At 47.2% G+C, this 22,823-nt stretch overlaps 1 protein-coding gene across 1 annotated transcript in view; it reads right to left on the reverse strand.

Annotated features, from left to right (window-relative positions):
• Window positions 1-22,593, reverse strand: part of LOC125299081 — a 29,454-nt gene extending 6,861 nt beyond the window's left edge. Inside the window, exons 1-17 of the mRNA XM_048250176.1 lie at window positions 22,330-22,593; window positions 20,116-20,175; window positions 18,349-18,497; window positions 15,224-15,427; window positions 14,027-14,093; window positions 13,845-13,888; window positions 13,386-13,600; window positions 13,151-13,333; window positions 13,023-13,099; window positions 11,794-11,911; window positions 11,557-11,688; window positions 9,611-9,711; window positions 8,925-9,044; window positions 5,866-5,989; window positions 3,254-3,376; window positions 836-988; window positions 29-153 (exon numbers count right to left, since the gene is read on the reverse strand). Of these exons, the coding sequence (XP_048106133.1) occupies window positions 29-153; window positions 836-988; window positions 3,254-3,376; window positions 5,866-5,989; window positions 8,925-9,044; window positions 9,611-9,711; window positions 11,557-11,688; window positions 11,794-11,911; window positions 13,023-13,099; window positions 13,151-13,333; window positions 13,386-13,600; window positions 13,845-13,888; window positions 14,027-14,093; window positions 15,224-15,427; window positions 18,349-18,497; window positions 20,116-20,126 (1,946 nt within the window). The 5' untranslated portion in view covers window positions 20,127-20,175; window positions 22,330-22,593. The remainder of the gene's footprint in view (window positions 1-28; window positions 154-835; window positions 989-3,253; window positions 3,377-5,865; window positions 5,990-8,924; window positions 9,045-9,610; window positions 9,712-11,556; window positions 11,689-11,793; window positions 11,912-13,022; window positions 13,100-13,150; window positions 13,334-13,385; window positions 13,601-13,844; window positions 13,889-14,026; window positions 14,094-15,223; window positions 15,428-18,348; window positions 18,498-20,115; window positions 20,176-22,329) is intronic.
• Window positions 22,594-22,823: the final 230 nt, after the last annotated feature.

Raw genomic sequence — 22,823 nt, forward strand, 5'->3', positions numbered from 1 at the left:
TCAGGTGCATGATGTCAGGTGAGTGTACCTGATGTCGGGGAAATCCGTGACCAGGGGCTGCAGGATGGCTTTAGTGATGTCACTCTCATTTTTCTGACCAATGATTTTACTCAGGTGGTCTCCGAGGGGGTGGAGCCAGTCTTCAGATGATTTCTATGGAAACGTATCAGTATAAGTACACACACACACACACACACACACTGAGGCAGTCGTTGGAATTCACTTTGTTCTAGGCTTAATGCTGATTATTTGCTGCTCTGCAGGTTGCGGATTCACTCGCAGACGCGCACACGCATTGAGCTCTACCAACTGTAGCCTGTGTTGTGCCTCCGCCTTAGATAACACCACATTAACTAGTAGCCAACCATGTATATCAATTGATCGAGATTTCTGCCATACACATGCAAACACACACACACCTCATGCATACACACAAGGACACACACGCACACACACCTCATGCATACACACAAGGACACACACACGCAAACACACACACACACACACCGCGTGCATACACACGCAAACACACACACACACACCTCGTGCATACACACAAGGACACACACGCACACACACACCGCGTGCATACACACAAGGACACACACGCAAACACACACACACCGCGTGCCTACACACACAAGGACACACACACACACTGCGTGCCTACACACACAAGGACACACCGCGTGCATACACACAAGGACACACACGCAAACACACACGCAAACACACACACACTTGGTGCTTGTGCGTCCTTGTGTGTATGCACGCGATGTGTGTGTGTCCTTGTGTGTATGTATATCTGTGTGTGTGTGTGCGTGTGTGTGTTCACCATGCGCTGGAAGAGCGTGCTGAGTTGAGTCCACTGCTCCTGCAGCTTCTCTGCAGCTTGTTGGTTCTTCCTGCCCTTGCAGGAGTAGGAGGAGTGCAGCAGAGGGGTGACGTACTCCCTCATCACCAGCAGGTGGAGCTGTTTGACAAACTCCTGAGGAGCACCCAGAGAACACCCAGACACACACACACACACACAGACACACACACACAGGGGGCGGAGAGAGGTCACGTATGGGTAGGATCAGAAAGCATCGCCCAACAAATTTAATGAAAAAAGTGTGTGTGTGTGTGTACACCTATAGCATATGCATGTGTGTGTGTGTGCACCTATAGCATATGCATAATATGTGCATACTTGTGTGTAGGTATGTGTGAGAGAGAGCATGTGTGTGTGTGTGTGTGTATACCTATGGCATATGCATGTGTGTGTGTGTGTACACCTATAGCATATGCACAATATGTGCGTACTTGTGTGTAGGTATGTGTGAGAGAGAGCATGTGTGTGTGTGTGTGTGCATACAGACCTCTAGCTATGGCTGTGTATGTGCATGTGGGTGTGTGTGCATGTGGGTATGTGAGCATGTGGGTCTGTGTGCATGTGAGCATGTGGGTGTGTGCGTGGGTGTGTGAGCATGTGGGTGTGTGCGTGGGTGTGTGAGCATGTGGGTGTGTGTGTGAGCATGTGGGTGTGTGCGTGGGTGTGTGAGCATGTGGGTGGGTGTGTGAGCATGTGGGTGTGTGCGTGGGTGTGTGAGCATGTGGGTGGGTGTGTGAGCATGTGAGTGTGTGCGTGGGTGTGTGCGTGGGTGTGTGAGCATGTGAGTGTGTGCGTGGGTGTGTGAGCATGTGAGTGTGTGCGTGGGTGTGTGCGTGGGTGTGTGAGCATGTGAGTGTGTGCGTGGGTGTGTGAGCATGTGGGTGTGTGCGTGGGTGTGTGAGCATGTGGGTGTGTGAGCATGTGGGTGTGTGCGTGGGTGTGGCTGTACCTGTAGTTGTGGCTGCTTCATCTTGGTGCAGAGTGTGTGAGTGGGTGTGTGTGTGGGTGTGTGTGTGTGTGTCAGTGCTCGAATTACGTGGGAGCCAGAGGGAGCCAAGCTCCCATAGAGTGAGAACTGGCTCCCATGAAAGCAACAAAGTCAAAAATCTGAGGGGGTCTCTCATATCTGAAGGTGTCTGGCATTGCAATTTAATCTTAAACAACCGCTCATTATCCATCCCTGTGTGATCTCTTACCATTACAGACGTTATTAAAACATAGGCTACTACGGGACGCAGACCTACCCTTGAATCCTACGTCTTGAACGCAGCATGACTGCACTTCACCACCACACCACTAGACTAACCGCAAACCGCATACGATCGATTTGACAGCACTCGAAATCTGAAGAAGTCACCCTGCTTTAATTCGAGTGAAGTCACCCTGCTTTAATTCGAGTGTTTTGTCTATTTGATACGTGCTGAAAAGTCCTGTTTGCTGTTGAACTTGCGCTTCACCTCTTCTATTGATTGACAAAGCCATAAATTATGGCCCATAATGCAGCTTACTTCAATGATTGTGTTGATGATCTGTAGCTATCCTCTGCCATGCAGAGCTCCGGAAAGTTCCCAGATATTTTGAAACACCTGTTAGCAATCTCTGATGGCCGAATATTCAATGGCTACCCGACAACATCTCAGTGCAAACTCCAAAATTGTTCGTCTATTAATTTTCCACGGTTCAACACACGAGATGACTGAACACCCAGGTGTTGTTATGTGTACATTAGCCTATAATACTACATAGTTTGACTGCAATTGCTTTATTCATTTCTGCCAGTTAGTGTATTTTCCCTGTGTATAAGTTATACTACATGCATTATTGTGGTTGACTGAGGATAGCCTATCTGAGACAGTGGTCTGGTTCAAATGAGTTCCGTTGTGAAATTGAGAATGGCACAAACTAAATCGTTTAGTCTATTTCTTTGTATTGTGAAAGTGAAATGAAATATGGACTATTACAATCAATAATATGTTGAAATTAATTAAAAGGAATCAATTTTTATGAAAAATGTCTGTCTGTTGTGTGCGTGTGTCAAGGTAAAACCAAGGTAAAAAATATACTGCGCAAAAGCGCCACTTGCGCCTAGGGTTTTTAATTGTACCGCCTTGTTAGGCTATATGCGGGGTGTGCCAACTTTTTATGAGATAGAGAGACCCCCTTAAAGACAAAAAGATAATTCGAGCCCTGGTGTTTGTACTGTACCTGTAGCTGTGGCTGCTTCATCTCGGTGCAGAGTGTGTGTGTGTGTGTGTGTGTGTGTGTACCTGTAGTTGTGGCTGCTTCATCTCGGTGCAGAGTGTGTGTGTGTGTGTGTACATGTAGTTGTGGCTGCTTCATCTCGGTGCAGAGTGTGTGTGTGTGAGTGTGTGTGTGTACCTGTAGTTGTGGCTGCTTCATCTCGGTGCAGAGGTCATAGAGGTTCTGGACGCGCTCGCACAGCTCCTTGAAGTCTTCGTCGTCGTTCAGCCAGTGCTTGGTCATCAGGCTTGCTGTGAAAGGCTGCAAGGACCACAGGCCTCAGTCTGGATGTGTCCATGGATGGGGTTTGTGTGCAGTGTGTGTGTGTGTGTGTGTGTGTTTGTTGACCGCGTGGCTCAACCCTGCCTGGACTCGACCCTACAACTTGCAGCACCTCTGATCGGGAGTCAAGCGCACTAGCAATGGAGCTAAACCCCCAATAGCACTAGCAATAGTGCTAAACCCCAATAGCACTAGCAATGGAGCTAAACCCCAATAGCACTAGCAATGGAGCTAAACCCCAATAACACTAGCAATAATGGCCCTAGACCCGAATAGCACTAGCAATAGAGCTAAACCCCAATAGCATTAGAGCTAAACCTCAATAGCTCTAGCAATGGCGCTAAACCCCAACAGCACTAGCAATGGAGCTAACCCCCCAATAGTACTAGAGCTAAACCCCAATAACACTAGCAATAATGGCCCTAGACCCGAATAGCACTAGCAATAGAGCTAAACCCCAATAGCATTAGAGCTAAACCTCAATAGCTCTAGCAATGGAGCTAAACCCCAAATAGCACTGTGAGGAAGGTCCAGTAATTGGACTGCACTTTAGCTGTTAAATGTCCAGTAATTGGACTGCACTTTAGCTGTTACATGTCCAGTAATTAGACTGCACTTTAGCTGTTACATGTCTACTCGGGTTACATTACAAAAAGTTATTTTGGGGTTTGGGGTTCTCTTGTCCATGACCTCTGAGGTCAACCGCCTTATAGGGAGTCTGGAGTAATAACAGCCTTCTTATAATTAACCTTATAATAATCCTATAATTAACTTTCTTTATCATGACAGCTCTTTCTTACTTTCATTGTAATCCATCAAGAATACCCTGTTTAGTCCTATAAGTAACGGTGAGACTTTGTCTACGACAGACTTGTTGCTCTCATCCTCACTAGGATGCTTGTGTGTTTGAAACCTGTCTCCGGCGTCGTGAATAAAGCTTTGTACTCTGCTGTACAGTCATCTTGCCTCTGCGTTACTTTTTGCCTCTCTGTGGATTACTGCTTTATTTTTACCACAATACACACACACACACACACACACACACACACACGCAGCACGTACATATTACCAGTGTTTCCCATACATTGACTAATCTGTGGCGGGGCGCCACGAAATAAAAATCGGCCGCCACAGATTAATATTCTATGTTTAATTTAATTTAAATTAAATATAAGGTCAAATCCTTGCATTGGCATTGAGTTGCGTTTTTTACGACGCAGCCTTTCCTTGCCCGCCCGCTCTCTCTCTCAGAGCCCGCTGCCCCTCCTCTGCATGTGCATTTAACAAAATATTCACGATTGTTGAAGGATTGTTGTTGCCACATAGAAGCATTGCATAGAAGACGTCTGCCTAAATTGCTATTAAATCCGCTTAGCATCGTGACCATGCTACGCAAATTTGCTAAAAACTGCTGCATTGAAGTGAACTCTGCTAAGGTCTTATCACAACATAGTAGGTTACATTGAAGAGACTAAACTAAGTTAAATTATGAAATCAAGCAGTATCTCAAAGCTAACGTTAGAATACTGTTTGGATGTCGAATTTAGCATGCTTAGCCTACTTACAGCTGCTTGTCAATTTCGTTGAAGGGCTCATTTCATTGACTGACACTGAATGTTTGTAAATGGAAAAGTGTTTTCCAAAATTCAAAAGTGCTTGTCCCAAGGAGAAGTACGAACCTTTATTTTAACTATGTAGAAAACGTTATGAATTGCATCCACACATTTCAACTGTGTTACAATTGCAAGGGTGCAATTGTGTTACCTATACACTACCAAGACGATCTTAATCCCCGTTGTCAAAGTCAAAGTCAGCTACCGCCACAAATTGAATGCAATTCTGTGGGAAACACTGTATTACACAGCTACATACCAGCCGGCTACCCTTACTGCTGTGTGTGTGTGTGTGTGCATGCGTGTATGTATCTGTGTGTGTGTGTGTTGTGCATTTTTCCCCGTCTTTGTGTGAACGCAGGTCTCGCTAAATGGCAATCACGGCATCATGCTGGAGTTCCAATCTGAGCCGTCAGTCAACACATAAAAGCGACCTGTACCTGTGCGTCGGGGGTGTGGTTGGGTGCGCTATGCTGAAGTGCTATGATGCGGTTCTGTGTGTGTGTGTGTGTGTGTGTTATGATGCGGTTCTGTGTGTGGTTGGGTGCGCTATGCTGAAGTGCTTGCCAGTGTGAGAGGCTGCGCAGTAAATCAGAGACGTCATGTGACAGCAGCACCAGATTCAAAATTGGACTATTGGACTATTTAGCCTCTTTCTTGTTTTCTTTTTTTGTATATAGTATCAATAAATCTTTTTGAAGAGCATTTTTGCCTTGTCCGCAAGTGAAATTTCACCACAGCGTGTATGTATGTATGTGTGTGTATATGTATGAATACCACAGCGTGTATGTATGTGTGTGTGTATGTATGAATGTATGTGGGTGTGTGTGTATGTGTGTGTGGTCATGAACTCACGCTGATGTCGGTCTTGAGCTGCTGCAGTAGAGTGTGAGTCAGTTTACTCTTTGCCTTCTCCAGACTCCTGCTCAGTTGGGTCACCTGATCTGGACTGCTGTCCTTGTAGCTCTCCATGTGCTCTCTACAAACACACACACACACACATTACATACACACACACACATTACATACACACACACACACACATTACATACACACACACACACACACATATTACATACATTACATCCCCGTGCCCAAGCAATCAAACCCAGAGTGCCTGAGTGACTACTGACCGGTAGCACTGAACCCCATCATCACCAAGTGCCTTGAGAAGCTAATCTTAGCCCACCTCAAGCCCAGCCTTCATCACGCACAATGCCAGCTATCAGCCTTCATCGTGCACAATACTAGCTATCAGCCTTCATCGTGCACAATGCTATCTATCAGCCTTCATCACGCACAATGCTAGTATTCAGCCTTCATCACGCACAATGCTAGCTATCAGCCTTCATCACGCACAATGCTAACTATCAGCCTTCATTACACACAATGCTAGCTATCAGCCTTCATCACGCATAATGCTAGCTATGAGCCCAGCCTTCATCACGCACAATGCTGGCTATCAGCCTTCATCGTGCACAATTCTAGCTATCAGCCTTCATCACGCACAATGCTAACTATCAGCCTTCATTACACACAATGCTAGCTATCAGCCTTCATCACGCACAATGCTAGCTATGAGCAATATCAGCTTCTTCATGCGCTATCAGCCTTCATCAATGCTGGCTATCAGCCTTCATCGTGCACAATGCTAGCTATCAGCCTTCATCACGCACAATGCTAGTATTCAGCCTTCATCACGCACAATACTAGCTATCAGCCTTCATCAAGCACAATGCTATCTATCAGCCTTCATCACGCACAATGCTAGCAATCAGCCCAGCCTTCATCACGCACAATGCTAACTATCAGCCTTCATTACACACAATGCTAGCTATCAGCCTTCATCACGCATAATGCTAGCTATGAGCCCAGCCTTCATCGCGCACAATGCTGGCTATCAGCCTTCATCGTGCACAATGCTAGCTATCAGCCTTCATCGTGCACAATGCTAGCTATCAGCCTTCATCACGCACAATGCTAGTATTCAGCCTTCATCACGCACAATGCTAGTATTCAGCCTTTATCACGCACAATGTTAGCTATCAGCCTTCATCACGCACAATGCTAACTATCAGCCTTCGCATTGCACAATGCTGGCTATCAGCCTTCGCCGGGCACAATGCTAGCTATCAGCCTTCATCACGCACAATGCTAGTATTCAGCCTTCATCACGCACAATGCTAGTATTCAGCCTTTATCACGCACAATGTTAGCTATCAGCCTTCATCACGCACAATGCTAACTATCAGCCTTCATCACACACAATGCTAGCTATCAGCCTTCATCACGCACAATGCTAGCTATCAGCCCAGTCTTCATCGCGCACAATGCTAGCTATCAGCCTTCATCGCGCACAATGCTAGCAATCAGCCCAGTCTTCATTACGCACAATGCTAGCTATCAGCCTTCATCGCGCACAATGCTAGCTATCAGCCTTAATCACGCACAATGCTAGCTATCAGCCTTCATCACGCACAATGCTAGCTATCAGCCTTTATCGTGCACAATGCTAACTACCAGCCTTCATCACGCGCAATGCTAACTATCAGCATTCATCGTGCACAATGCTAGTATTCAGCCTTCATCGTGCACAATGCTAGCTATCAGCCTTCATCGCGCACAATGCTAGCTATCAGCCTTCATCGCGCACAATGCTAGCTATCAGTCTTCATTGCGCACAATGCTAGCTACCAGCCTTCATCGCGCACAATGCTAGCTATCAGCCTTCCTCCTGCACTAGAGCCCCACCAGTATGCTACTGTGCCAACAGATGGGCTGAGGATGCCATACCCACAGCCCTCCACTCTGCCCTCACCCATCTAGACAACAGCAATTCCTATAGCAATGTTAGGATGCTATTCATAAACTTCAGCTCAGCTTTTAATACAGTCACACCATCTGATCTGATCATGAAACTACACAGGCTTGGCATCAGCATATCCATCTGCAACTGAATACTGGACTTTCTGCTCAACAGAGCCCAGACGGTGAGGTTAAACAACACCTCCACCACAACACCTCCTATAAACACCGGCGTGCCACAAGGGTGTGTGTGCTCAGCCCTCTTCACCATGACTACTCCCCCATTCACAACACTAACTAATCTTAAACTACTGGGACCTTGAATTTCCCCTTGGGGATCAGTTAAAAAGTATCTATCTATCTATCTATCTATCTCTAAGTCCATCATCAAGCAGATGACACAACAGCGCTCGGCTTGATCAGGAACAATGATGAATCAGCCTACATGGAGGAAGTGCAGCACGGTGTGGTGTGGGAACTGCACCGACTGCTTCACGGTGTGGTATGGAAACTGGAATGGGCAGCCGTGGCCTACTGGGGGCAGCCGTGGCCTACTGGTTAGCGCTTCGGACTTGTAACCGGAAGGTTGCCGGTTCGAACACCGACCAGTAGGAACAGCTGAAGTGCCCTTGAGCAAGACACCTAACCCCTCACTGCTCCCCGAGCACCGCTGTTGTTGCAGGCAGCTCACTGCATCGGGATTAGTGTGTGCTTCACTTCACTGTGTGTTTCACTAATTCACGGATTGGGATAAATGCAGAGACCAAATTTCCCTCACGGGATTAAAAGAGTATACTCATACTTAACTGCACCGACTGCTTCACTGTGTGCTATGGAAACTGCACCGACTGCTTCACGGTGTGCTATGGAAACTGCACCGACTGCTTCACAGTGTGCTATGGAAACTGCACCGACTGCTTCACAGTGTGCTATGGAAACCGCTTCACGGTGTGCTATGGAAACTGCACCGACTGCTTCACAGTGTGCTATGGAAACTGCTTCACAGTGTTGCTATGGAAACTGCGTGTGTGTGTGTGTGTGTCTGTGTCTGTTTGTGTGTGTGTGTGTGTGTGTGTGTGTGCGTGTGTGTGTGTGTGTGTGTGTGTTACCGGAGAGCGATGAAGCTGTTGATGTAAGTGATGTGGTACGTGACCCAGAGACTCTGGTCCAACACGTCAGCCGGGGGGGAGATGAGTGGACGCACGCAGCAAGAGAACTCACGCTCTAACCTGAGACACACACACACACACAGGCACACAGACACAGACAGATACACACACACACAAACACATGCACGCACACACACAGGCACAAGGACACACACACACATACACACACACCGTGTGCATACACACAAACACACACAGATGAGAGAGGGGGAATGAAAATGGTGAATTATTGCAAAAATGTGTTTGTTTGTGTGTGTGTGAATACATATTGTGTATTATTGATATTATTGAGCATTGCGATATTATCGTGTGTGTGTGTGTATGCATGTGTGTGTGCGCGTGTACATGCATGTGTGTGTGTGTGTGTGTGTGCGCGCGTGTACATGCATGTGTGTGTGTGTGTGTGAGCATGCATGTGTGTGCGTGAGCATGCATGTGTGTGTGTGTGTATGCATGTGTGTGTGTGTGTGTATGTATGCATGTGTGTGTGTATATATGTGTATGCATGTGTGTGTGTATGTATGCATGTGTGTGTGTATGTATGTGTGTGTATGCATGTGTGTGTGTGTATGCATGTGTGTGCGTGTATGCATGTGTGTATGCATGTGTGTGTGTGTGTGTCTTACTCCGTAGGAAAGCGCTCTAGCTCCTTTAGGCAAATGTGTGTAGTCCTTAGTCCCAAATCAGTGCTAAGGGTTCTAGAAGTTTTCTCCTTCCCTGCCACCATCTTACACACAGAACACACGGAACACATGAATGGAACCCAAAAACACACATGGCCACAGAACATAGAACACAGGAAATACAGAAAGGACTCAGAACACATAGAACTCTAGAACACACTGCAGATAGTAACACTATCTGTATTTCACATAGAACTCTAGAACACTGTAGAGATCAGAACTGTATCTCACATAGAACTCTAGAACACTTTAGAGATCAGAACTGTATCTCACATAGAACTGCTACTGTTGAGTGGCATAGTTGTTACATGGTATGAGTGGCATAGTTGTTACATGGTATGAGTGGCATAGCTACTGTTACATGTTATGAGTGGCATAGCTACTGTTATGTGTTATGAGTGGCATAGTTGTTACATGCTATGAGTGGCATAGTTGTTACATGTTATGTGTGGCATAGTTGTTACATGTTATGAGTGGCATAGTTGTTACATGTTATGAGTGGCATAGCTAACATTACATGTTATCAGTGGCATAGTTGTTACATGTTATGAGTGGCATAGTTGTTACGTGTTATGAGTGGCATAGTTGTTACATGTTATGAGTGGCATAGCTACTGTTACATGTTATGAGTGGCATAGTTGTTACATGTTATGAGTGGCATAGTTGTTACATGTTATGAGTGGCATAGTTGTTACATGTTATGAGTGGCATAGTTGTTACATGTTATGAGTGGCATAGTTGTTACATGTTATGAGTGGCATAGTTGATTTAATCCAGTGCCTCCATGCTGGTTGATACTCTGACAGAAATGAGACCACAGCATCATGCATTCCTCCTTTCTTTCTCTCTCCTCTTCCTCCTCTCCTCCTCCTTCTCTCCTCCTCCTCCTCCTCCTTTCCTCCTTTCCTTCTCTCTCCTCCTCCTCCTCCTCTCTCCTCCTTTCCTCTCCTCCTCCTCCTCTCCTCCTCCTCCTCCTCCTCTCTCTCCTCCTTTCCTCTCCTCCTTTCTCTCTCCTCTTCCTCCTCTCCTCCTCCTCTCTCTCCTCCTTTCCTCCTCTCCTCCTCCTTCTCTCCTCCTCCTCTCTCTCCTCCTTTCCTCTCCTCCTCCTCTCTCTCCTCCTTTCCTCCTCCTCCTCCTCCTCTCTCTCCTCCTTTCCTCTCCTCCTCCTCCTCTCCTCCTCCTCTGCTCTTCTTTAGTTATCTCTGTTATATCGTCCTGACTGTGTCCTGCTGCTTCAGCTTCAGCAGCACTAGTTGAGACCCTATGGTTGAGACTAGCTGGAGACGCATTCAAAGTAGCTGGATATCTAATCACTGGTCCATTTGCCTACGTGTGTTTTCAAGGTTCTTTTTTCTCCTCTGGTCCAGGCTGTCTTTTTCATCAGAACTTTTTCATCAGAATTGATGGAGCAAACATCAAACAATCTATCAGAGTTATTGCTTTAATGGTAGCCTAATGTTATCCACGAGTTGATGATATAGACAACCTGCTAACCACCGACAAACCTAGCCTAGCGATCACCCAGCTGTGTTCTAACATTAGCCTAGTGATCACCTAGCTGTGTTCTAACATTAGCTTAGCGATCCTAAGGCTGTTAACGTGTTTGTGATGATGCTAACCTTTATCTAACCTTTACCTAAACTATTAGCGCACCAGGAGCCCTAACCTGTCTGATATCTGTCTGATGTCTCACCTGTCTGATGTCTCACCTGTCTCATATCTCACCTGTCTGATATCTCACCTGTCTTATACCTCACCTGTCTGATATCTTACCTGTCTGATATCTCACCTGTCTGATATCTCACCTGTCTGATATCTCACCTGTCTGATGTCCCATCATCATAGGGGATATTGGGCATCATGGAGCCCTTACCTGTCTGCTGTCTTACCTGTCTGATGTCCATCACCATCGGGGATAAGGGGCATTTTGCCTCATCATGCTCCTTGGACTTTGTCTTCGGCTCCCAGAGGGTCTCACGCTCCACACGGATCACACCCTCCAGCAGAGCCTTCACCTCAGCCTGGAACACATACAATGTGTGTGTGTGTGTGTGTGTGTGTGTGTGTGTGTATGTATGTGAGTGTGTGTGTGTATGTGAGAGTGTGTGTGTGTGTGTGTATTTTACCTGTAACTGCTTGCAGTATTGGTCCTTGATCTTGTTCAGTAGCTCCTCCTCCAGAGTTAGATGTCTGAGCTCCTCCCTCATCTCAGGCTGCAGGCCTACATTACCCAGAATCCTCTCACTGCAACATCACAGCATACATTACCCAGAATCCTCTCACTGCAACATCACAGCATACATTGCCCAGAATCCTCTTACTGCAACATCACAGCATACATTATTTGTGTGTGTGTGTGTATCCATATAGCTTTCGGACTGGTTGCAGATGAAGTCCAATTACTCCGACAGAAGTCATTACTGTGTAATGCAGTGGTCCCCAAACTACGGCCCGCCACCTCATTTTGGGTGGCCCCCCAAAACATGTCCGTGGTATATAGCATCTGGCCCGCACACGCGACATCGTCAAACTATAACCTCCGCAATTCCCCCCATTCCCCGAGTCCTAACAGTTCACATGTAATACTATTTTTGTCCACTGGTGGTTGTTTTGGCGCTGTTTCGCATTTGCCATCAAAAACGGAATGAAATGTAGGCCTACCTGCAAACAATCTAAGAGGCATATGCTGACTGCTGCATCAGTGCTCAAAGTATTGTAAAAGTTGATCAATTAATTGTTAATAACTAACTAACTTCTATTCAAGTCATATTTCTGGGACTTTCTGGGATAATTATTTCTATTTTGTATTTACTCGTTCAAATGTTCATACAAAGAGGTCACAAGTTCAGGTGAGTGAAAGTTAGAATGGTGGTCATTTCAGACCACTTCAGCACTTCATAAAATTCTCATAGTTTGAGAACTTTAAATTTTCAGAGTTCAGAGTTCACACATTTTAATAAAATATACTTTTGGGACTCCCTGCTAATACCTTTGGGAATGCAAAAGTCTTTTTATTAGTATTATTTCATTTGAGTTACATTTTACACTGATATGGCATGATGGCAATATAAACACAGCTAACAATGGTATTAAATTGCAATAGCCTATAGATTAAATGTAATGGAATATTCAACTAAGGTAGACTGCTGTTGTTCACAGCACTAAGCTATTTATGGTTACTGATATACTCTCGAGTCTCTGGCCCTCTCTTAGAGCCAGGCATAGTGAGCTGGCCCTCGGAAGAAAAAGTTTGGGGACCACTGGTGTAATGTATGTGTGTGTGTGTGTGTGTTAGAGAGAGAGAGAGATGTGTGCTCATAGGTGTGTGAATGTGTGTGTGTGTGTGTGTCCATACCTCTCGTACTGGTTGCCTATGAAGTCCAGTAGGGCGTAGGAGTCTTTGACCTCGGTCACCTTGGCGATCAGGTCTGTGAGGTGTCTTGGTCACCGCCCCGCGCTGGCGCCCCCGTGAGTGGTCAAGACGAAACTGGGTGGGTACGAGGCCTGTAGCTCCGCCTTCACCCTCTCCAGGTTCTCCACAATGGCTTTTCCCAGCAGCCCCAGGTGCACGGCCAACCAGGAAGTGTTGCGCTCAGGTGTGTCCAGGTGCACGGCCTGCAGCACGTCCCTCACACCGTCCCGCACGGCGTCCCGCCAGAAGTCCCTCCACCCCCCCAGCCCCCCCCCACCTCCCCCTCCTCCTCCTGCACTGCACCACCTGCACCCAGCAGCCCTTGTTATGGGCGGGCAGCACGCTGGACTGACGACGACAAGCGGCCATCTTGGTGCGAGCGCACAGACAGGGGTGCAGGTCCTTCTCCAGGTGCGCCAGCTCCACAGGTGAGGCGTTCCGCACCTCCTCACGCAGAGACAGCAGGTTCACCAGAGCACCCAGCAGATCACAGCCGTCAATCAAATTATTCACCTCCATCACTGAGGGGAGAGAGGAGAGAAAGGAGGAGACGTTTGTAAAGGGAGAAATAAGAGTCTGGGAGAGGAGGAGGAGAAGGGAGGAGAGGAGAGGAGAAGAGAGGAGAGGAGGAGAAAGAGGAGGAGAGGAGAGGAGAGGATGAGAAAGAGGAGAGGAGAGGAAAGGAGATGAAAGGAGGAGAGAGAGGAGAGGAGAGAGGAGAGGAGGAGAAGAGAGGAGAGGCGGACCTGGAGATTGTGTGCCTACCTGAGGGTGGAGCAGAGGGTCCAGGGGGCAGAGTGTACGACTCGCTGAGGGGGAGGGTTACCTCTCCACTCTGGGTGACCTTTGCACTCTGGGTGACCTTTCTGACCTCTGTGTTTTGCACCTCTGCATCAGGAATGGAGTGTAGAAATTATTTATTATTAGTGACGTTCCTTTTGTCAGACCAAGGGCTTCTCTGGGAGGCCAGCCATTCTCTCTTAAAAATGGCGTTCATTCCAGGACTCGCTGCACCTGATACACGCACACACATACATACATACACACACACACACACACAGAGAGAAAAATTGCGCTGAGAGGAGGAGTAGAGAGGTGGAGGAGGAGGAGGAGTAGAGGTGGAGTAGAGGAGAGGAGGAGTAGAGGAGGAGGAGAGGAGGAGTAGAGGTGGAGTAGAGGAGAGGAGGAGGAGTAGAGGTGGAGTAGAGGAGGAGTAGAGGAGGAGGAGGAGAGAGAGGAGAGGAGGAGAGGAGGAGTAGAGGTGGAGTAGAGGAGAGGAGGAGTAGAGGTGGAGGAGTAGAGGAGGAGGAGTAGAGGAGAGGAGGAGTAGAGGTGGAGGAGGAGTAGAGGAGGAGTAGAGGTGGAGTAGAGGAGGAGTAGAGGTGGAGTAGAGGAGAGGAGGAGGAGGAGTAGAGGTGGAGTAGAGGGAGGAGGAGGAGGAGTAGAGGTGGAGTAGAGGTGGAGTAGAGGAGAGGAGGAGTAGAGGTGGAGGAGTAGAGGAGGAGGAGTAGAGGAGAGGAGGAGTAGAGGTGGAGGAGGAGTAGAGGAGGAGTAGAGGTGGAGTAGAGGTGGAGGAGTAGAGGAGGAGGAGTAGAGGAGAGGAGGAGTAGAGGTGGAGTAGAGGAGGAGGAGTAGAGGAGAGGAGGAGTAGAGGTGGAGGAGTAGAGGAGGAGGAGAGGAGGAGGAGTAGAGGTGGAGTAGAGGAGAGGAGGAGTAGAGGTGGAGGTAGAGGAGGAGGAGGAGAGGATGAGGAGAGGATGAGGCAGAGGCAGCAGGAGGAGAGCCGAGCAGAGGAGGAGCAGAGGCAAAGGAGAGATGAGCAGAGGAGGAGTAGAGGTGGAGGAGAGGAGGAGTAGAGGAGGAGGAGGGAGGAGTAGAGGTGGAGGAGAGGAGGAGTAGAGGAGGAGTAGAGGTGGAGGAGGAGGAGTAGGAGGAGGAGTAGAGGTGGAGGAGAGGAGGAGGAGAGGAGGAGGAGAGGGGTAGTGGTGGAGGAGAGCTGGAGTAGAGGAGGAGTAGAGGTGGAGGAGAGGAGGAGTAGAGGAGAGGAGGAGTAGAGGTGGGGAGGGAGGAGGAGAGGGGGTGAGTGGTGGAGGAGGCTGGAGTGGGGAGGAGGAGTAGAGGTGGAGTAGAGGTTGTGTTCCTACCTGAGGGTGATGCGGAGGGATCAGGGGACAGGGTGTACGACTGGCTGACCTCTGACCCCTTGGTGACCTTTTGGACCTCTGCATCAGGAGAAAAGGTCAAAGGTGGTCGTCTTGGCGACTTTTCCTTTTTTGTCAGACCCATACTTCTACGGACAGAGTCCACTCTCTTAAACATGGAGGACTTCTCACCAGGACTTCCTGCACCTGAAACACCCACACACACATCTTGCACCACCACCACTTAAGCAATGTGTGTCATTCTGTAGAGACAATGTTAGGGTATCTAGGGCTGCAATGAGGAGGGAGACTGTTACACTACATCTCAAAAGACCACTTTTAATAATCAGCATTTTCATAATAAGCATTTTAGAAATGGAACTTCGATTCCACTCCATATCAGGGACTTTCTTTAAGTTTTAAAAGTTTTAAAAGTCTTTTGAAGACATGGCTGAAGGACAAATCAAATCATTGTGATCATTGATCTTTTGTTTTCACTTAGTTTTTTCTTCTATTTGTAATGTTTATCTTGTTGTCTTTTCATGTCTGTGTTTGTTTTATGTTTTTTACTGTGCTTGAACATCCTGCCCAGGGACTACAGGTGCAAATGAGCTATTTAGCTAACCCTGGTATAGAAGCTATTCTATGCATGGTCCCTGTCAAACAAAACTAATAAACTAAACTAAACTAAACACACACACACACACACACACACACCCCCACACACACACACACAGACACAGAGAGTCTATTGTCTTAAACATGCGCGACTTTTCACCAGGACTTCCTGCACCTGATACAGACACACACATACACGCATACACACACAGACACACACATACACTCACAACCATATTACACACACTTTACATACAACCCCATAATTACATCTACACACACACACACACACACACACAACACACACACACACACAACTCCCACAGCAGCCATGAAGAGTGTGGGGATGGGTGCACGCTCCTCACACACACTCACACACACACACACCTCCCACAGCAGCTATGAACAGAGCGGGGATGGGTGCACGCTCCACACACACACACACACTCACACACACACACACACCTCCCACAGCAGCTATGAACAGAGCGGGGATGGGTGCACGCTCCTCACACACACTCACACACACACACACCTCCCACAGCAGCTATGAACAGAGCGGGGATGGGTGCACGCTCCACACACTCACACACACACACACACACACACACCTCCCACAGCAGCTATGAACAGAGCGGGGATGGGTGCACGCCCACCCCCACACACACACACACACACACACACACTCACACACACACCTCCCACAGCAGCTATGAACAGAGCGGGGATGGGTGCACGCTCCTCACACACACACACACTCACACACACACACACACACACACACACACCTCCCACAGCAGCTATGAACAGAGCGGGGATGGGTGCACGCTCCTCACACACACTCTCACACACACACACCTCCCACAGCAGCTATGAACAGAGCGGGGATGGGTGCACGCTCCACACTCACACACACACACACACACACCTCCCACAGCAGCTATGAACAGAGCGGGGATGGGTGCACGCTCCACACACTCACACACACACACTCACACACACTCACACACACACCTCCCACAGCAGCTATGAACAGAGCAGGGATGGGTGCACGCTCCACACTCACACACACACACACACACACACCTCCCACAGCAGCTATGCTGCACGCCTCCCTGAACAGAGCTGGGATGGGTGGCACTCCCCACCACACACACACACACACACACACACACACACACCTCCCACAGCAGCTATGAAGAGAGCGGGGATGGGTGCACGCTCCACACACTCACACACACACTCACACACACTCACACACACACACACCTCCCACAGCAGCTATGAAGAGAGCGGGGATGGGTGCGCGCTCCACACACACACACACACTCACACACACACACACACACACACACACACCTCCCACAGCAGCTATGAAGAGAGCGGGGATGGGTGCACGCTCCACACACACACACACACACACTCACACACACACACACACACACACACACACACACACACACACCTCCTCCCACAGGAACTATGAACAGGGGATGGGTGCACGCTCCACACACTCACACACACACTCACACACACACACACACCTCCCACAGCAGCTATGAAGAGAGCCGGGGATGGTGCCCCCCACACACCACACACACACACACACACACACACCTCCCACAGCAGCTATGAAGAGAGCGGGGATGGGTGCGCGCTCCTCACACACACACACACACACACACACACACACACACACCTCCCACAGCAGCTATGAGCAGCCCGGGGGGTGGGTCTTCCACACACACACTCACACACACACACACACACACACCTCCCACAGCAGCTATGAGCAGAGCGGGGGTGGGTGCGCGCTCCACACACACACACACACACACACACACACACACACACCTCCCACAGCAGCTATGAGCAGAGCGGGGGTGGGTGCACACTCCACACACACACACACACACACACACACACCTCCCACAGCAGCTATGAGCAGAGCGGGGGTGGGTGCGCGCTCCACACACACACACACACACACACACACTCACACACACCTCCCACAGCAGCTATGAGCAGAGCGGGGATGGGTGCGCACTCCATGGGGGGGTGGGTGTGCTTCCATGGGGGGTGGGGGTGGCCCATGGGGGGGTGGGGTGCTTGGCTCCATGGGGTGGGTGCGGCCCATGGGGGCGGGGGTGGGTCCACACACTCACACACACACACACACACACACACACCTCCCACAGCAGCTATGAGCAGAGCGGGGGTGGGTGCACACTCCACACACACACACACCTCCCACAGCAGCTATGAGCAGAGCGGGGGTGGGTGCGCGCTCCACACACACACACACACACACACACTCCACACACACACACACCTCCCACAGCAGCTATGAGCAGAGCGGGGGTGGGTCCACACACCTCACACACACACACACACACACACACCTCCCACAGCAGCTATGAGCAGAGCGGGGGGGTGGGCTGCATGGGGGGGGGCTGGGTATTGGGGCGGGGTGGGTCCACACACTCACACACACACACACACACACAGACCTCCCACAGCAGCTGTGAGCAGAGCGGGGGTGGGGGGGCGCTGCATGGGGGTGCTGAAGGCTTTGGGCTTCTTCTTCGTCGCTCCGCTACTCCGCTCCTCACCACCAGGGGCGCCATTGGACACTCTATCAGCCATCTCAAAGCCCAGCCTGCAACCAGAGAAACCACATCACACCAGATCTGACTAGAACCAGAGAAAACACATCACACCAGATCTAAAGAAACCACATCACACCAGATCTAAAGAAACCACATCACACCAGATCTGACTAGAACCAGAGAAAACACATCACACCAGATCTGACTAGAACCAGAGAAACTACATCAGACCAGATCTCACTAGAACTCATTCCATAGAATCATGAAGGCCGCGTCCAGATGCTTACAGTTTTTCACAGTTGCTAAAACACTAAAACCCATTGGCTGAAGAGAGTTCTCAATTGCTAAAACGCTAAAACCCATCGGCTGAAGAAAGTTCTCAATTGCTTGAACTCATTAAGCTAATTGTTCAGTCTGTTGTCAATACCTTAAACCATTGCACATGGTAAAACACAATTTGCAGATCTCAGTTACAATTTTTAGCAAAACTTTGAACACATTATCATTGTTAAAACACATTCTGCACTCTAATGCACATGCATCCATACTGGTAAACACAAGTGGCAAAAATGAAATAGAAATAGACACTGTTGTCAAGCCACTTCTCAAGAAGAAGAACCTGGATGCCTCCATGCTAAGCAATTACAGGCCCAAATCCAATCTACCTTTTATTGGCAAAATTATTGAAAAAGTAATCTTTAATCAATTAACCACCTTCCTAACATCAAATGGGTATTTTGATTACTTTCAGTCTGGTTTTCGGGCAAATCGCAGCACTGAAACAGCTCTCATTAAAGTTTCCAAAGACATACGCCTCAACACAGATTCAGGTAAAACATCAGTCCTAGTGCTACTGGACCTTAGTGCAGCATTTGACACTGTTGATCACAATATTTTACTACACAGACTAGAACACTGGGTTGGATTTACAGGCATAGTTTTCAGCTGGATAAAATCATATCTACAACCAGGGCCACTATTATTCAACCTATATATGCTCCCACTTGGACAAATCATCCAAAATAATTTGATTTCATATCATAGCTATGCAGATGACACACAAATTTACTTAGCTCTGTCACCAAACAACTATGGTTCTCTTGAATCTATGTGTCAGTGTATAGAACAAATCAACACATGGATGTCTCAAAATTTTCTTCAGCTGAACAAAGAAAAAACTGTAAAAAAAAAAAGTAATTATATTTGGTAAAAAGGAGGAAAGACTTAGGGTTGCCACTCTCCTTGACACAAAAGGGTTGAAGGCAAAGGATACTGTTAAAAATCTTGGTGTATTAATTGACAGTGATCTAAATTTCAACAGCCACATGAAAGCGATAACTAAATCAGATCTTTACCACCTCAAAAATATTGCCAAACTCAGAGGGCTGATGTCAAAATATGACTTAGAAAAACTCATTCATGCATTTATCTCCAGCAGGGTTGATTACTGCAATAGACTGTTCACAGGCCTTCCTAAAAAGACTATTAAACAGCTTCAGGTGATACAAAATGCAGCAGCTAGGATTTTAACAAAAACTAAAAGGACTGACCACATTACTCCAATTCTTAAGTCCTTGCACTGGCTTCCAGTAAGTCACAGAATCGACTTTAAAACACTTTGCTTTATTGCTTGTTTATAAATCAGTAAATGGAGCAGGACCTAAATACTTGTCAGACATGCTTCAGCAGTACACACCTTCTCGTCCTCTCAGGTCCCAGGTGAAAAACCTGCTAGTAAAACCTACAGTTAGAACTAAAAACATGGTCAAGCAGCTTTATGCTGCTATCGCGGCTCAGCTGTGGAACCAACTTTAGGATGACATCAAAAAAGGCCCCAACTGTAGCCAGTTTTAAATCTAGACTTAAGACCAAACTGTTCTCAGATGCTTTCTGCTAACTGTGCGAGTTACAAATTCTGAATCTGCCTTGATAATTATTCTACCCTTTTCTTTTATTACTTTTTTACTACTTTTGCCTTTGTTTTTTGCTTACTAATTATTCTTTTTTTTTTAAATTATTTTTTACCCTGTGTTTTATGTTTTCTTTTTACTATGATCTTTACCTTTTAACTATTCTGTGACTATATTGCCTTTCTATGCTTTTATTTGTTATTATCGTTTGGTTTTGTTTATGTAAAGCACATTGAATGACCTCTGTGTATGAAATGCGCTATATAAATAAACTTGACTTGACTTGACTTGACTGAAAATTGATTTCACTTGTTTCAAATGATGTGACAAAACCAATATACAGGTAAGCCAGCTCAAAGAGCAAACAGGTTGTTAAAGATGGAATGAAAATGGATGGAAGAAACGATGTGAGAAGACGAGGATGATATGCGATGCGAGGGACCAGGAGGAAGACGAGGATGACATGCGATGCGAGGGACCAGGAGGAAGACGAGGATGACATGCGATGCGAGGGACCAGGAGGAAGGGGAGGATGATATGCGATGCGAGGGACCAGGAGGAAGGGGAGGATGACATGCGATGCGAGGGACCAGGAGGAAGACGAGGATGGCAAGAAAGAGGGACCAGGAGGAAGACGAGGATGGCAAGAAAGAGGATTTTTATTGGACACTGTAGTACAGTGCATTGTAGGCTGTATACTGTACAGTACTGTAAACAAATCGTATGGCCCTGAACATTGTGCTTTCCATTTGTTTACAGTACTGACTGCTCAATAGATTTTGACTGGTGCAAGTTCTTATCAACAAAGAACAAGAATCAAAGGACAAGTTTGTGAGATGCAGGGTACTATAGGTACAAGGAGGAGGAAGAGCAAAGCAAAGTAGTAATTTCTATACTTGATGTTTTCGTTCATCAAAAGACAATGACGGAAAAATATGAAATTTGTTTTGAGATCTGTTTTGAGTTTGAAGTTTGATTTTGAGCACAGGTAAAACTATTTTGAGGTGAAAATTTTATTTTGAGTACAGACAAACTGTAAACTCCTCCCAACCATATGTGCTCTCTGTCTTTCTCTCTCACACACACACACACAGACACACAGGATATCAGAGGCTTTAACAACTCCGACCAACACACTGTGCTACCTGAAGCTTTAGGAACAACCAGAAACAGCTGTAATCTGCCATCCTGCTCTGCCACACACACACACACACAGACACACACACACAGACAGACAGAGAGAGGGAGAGAGAGAGAAGACTGAGATGAGAGAGAGAGAATGAGATGATTAGTCTACATCAACAAGTCTGAGTCAAATGAAGGTTCAGGGGAATGATTTGACTGGTTTTCGTTTGTTTGTCTTATAGGCTATAGGCCTAGTACCTAAACAACATAGGCCTATTTAGTTTATCACCTGCATTACTTGGAATTACATTTGGAGTCATCAACAAAAAGCAGAAATGTATTTTCTAATTATTGTCTTTGACAGTTGACACTGTAACAATCTCGTCTGAGTGCTTCCCTAAAAGCGGCGGAAACTCGTCTCACCCGGCTGGCATTACCCGCGATGATCTCCAGATCAATGATTAACCTCATTGATAGCCCTACACACGCTACTTTCTCTTTCCTCGTCTATAGGAAAACTCAGTTCAATCATCGGGCGTCCGACTCTGTCTGATTTCAACCATTCATAGCTACTAAAAAGCGCGCACGCAAAGACCTAGTTTGTAGTTCTCATAGTCACGTAGTAGTAAGTAGGTCTCTAGCTCCGTTAGTAGGCTCTCCATATGACTGTTATCCCAACTGCACGAACTGTCCACCAACTGAACTTTGACCAGAGAGCGCATTTCTTAAATGATCCCGAGTCGCTGGTGAGTAGTGCGACGGGAGAGAGAGAGAGGTAGAGAGAAAGAGTGTATTCAAACCGAAATGTACCACTTTTAAATGTAGGAAACAGCTGGGACGGACTCACCTGCGAACTCTTCACCGTCGGTTCCGTCTCCTGTCTCCTCTCCAGCCGCGAGCTCAACTGAACGGCACTACCGGGTTCTACGGCTTTATTAAAGGCCATAAATCCTGCAGGTTGTAAACGCCTGATTGGTAAATCGGCGCCGTTATCACTAAACCACCATTAACACAGTCGAATTATTGAGCGGAATGATGATGGTGGTGTCCTCTAACCACCCTCCTCCTCTGCTGCATAGTAGACCTCATGGCATTTATTACATTTAGGCCTGCCCTTGAGGTCTCTTGGCTTTGTTCAATCTAAACTCCTTTGTTGTGTTTTCTTATAACTATATTTTCAGGGTAATACTAAGTACAGTGACGTATATATATATATATATATAGATATATATAGATATATATATATATAACACTTACAACAAGTCTTACTGATCTTAGCACTCACCAGCCGTTTTAAACTGACAAGTAACTGTTAAAAACAGCACTCACCGACGCACTTAT

This window comes from Alosa alosa, chromosome 1 (assembly GCF_017589495.1).
Source record: "Alosa alosa isolate M-15738 ecotype Scorff River chromosome 1, AALO_Geno_1.1, whole genome shotgun sequence".
Lineage (NCBI taxonomy): Eukaryota > Metazoa > Chordata > Actinopteri > Clupeiformes > Clupeidae > Alosa > Alosa alosa.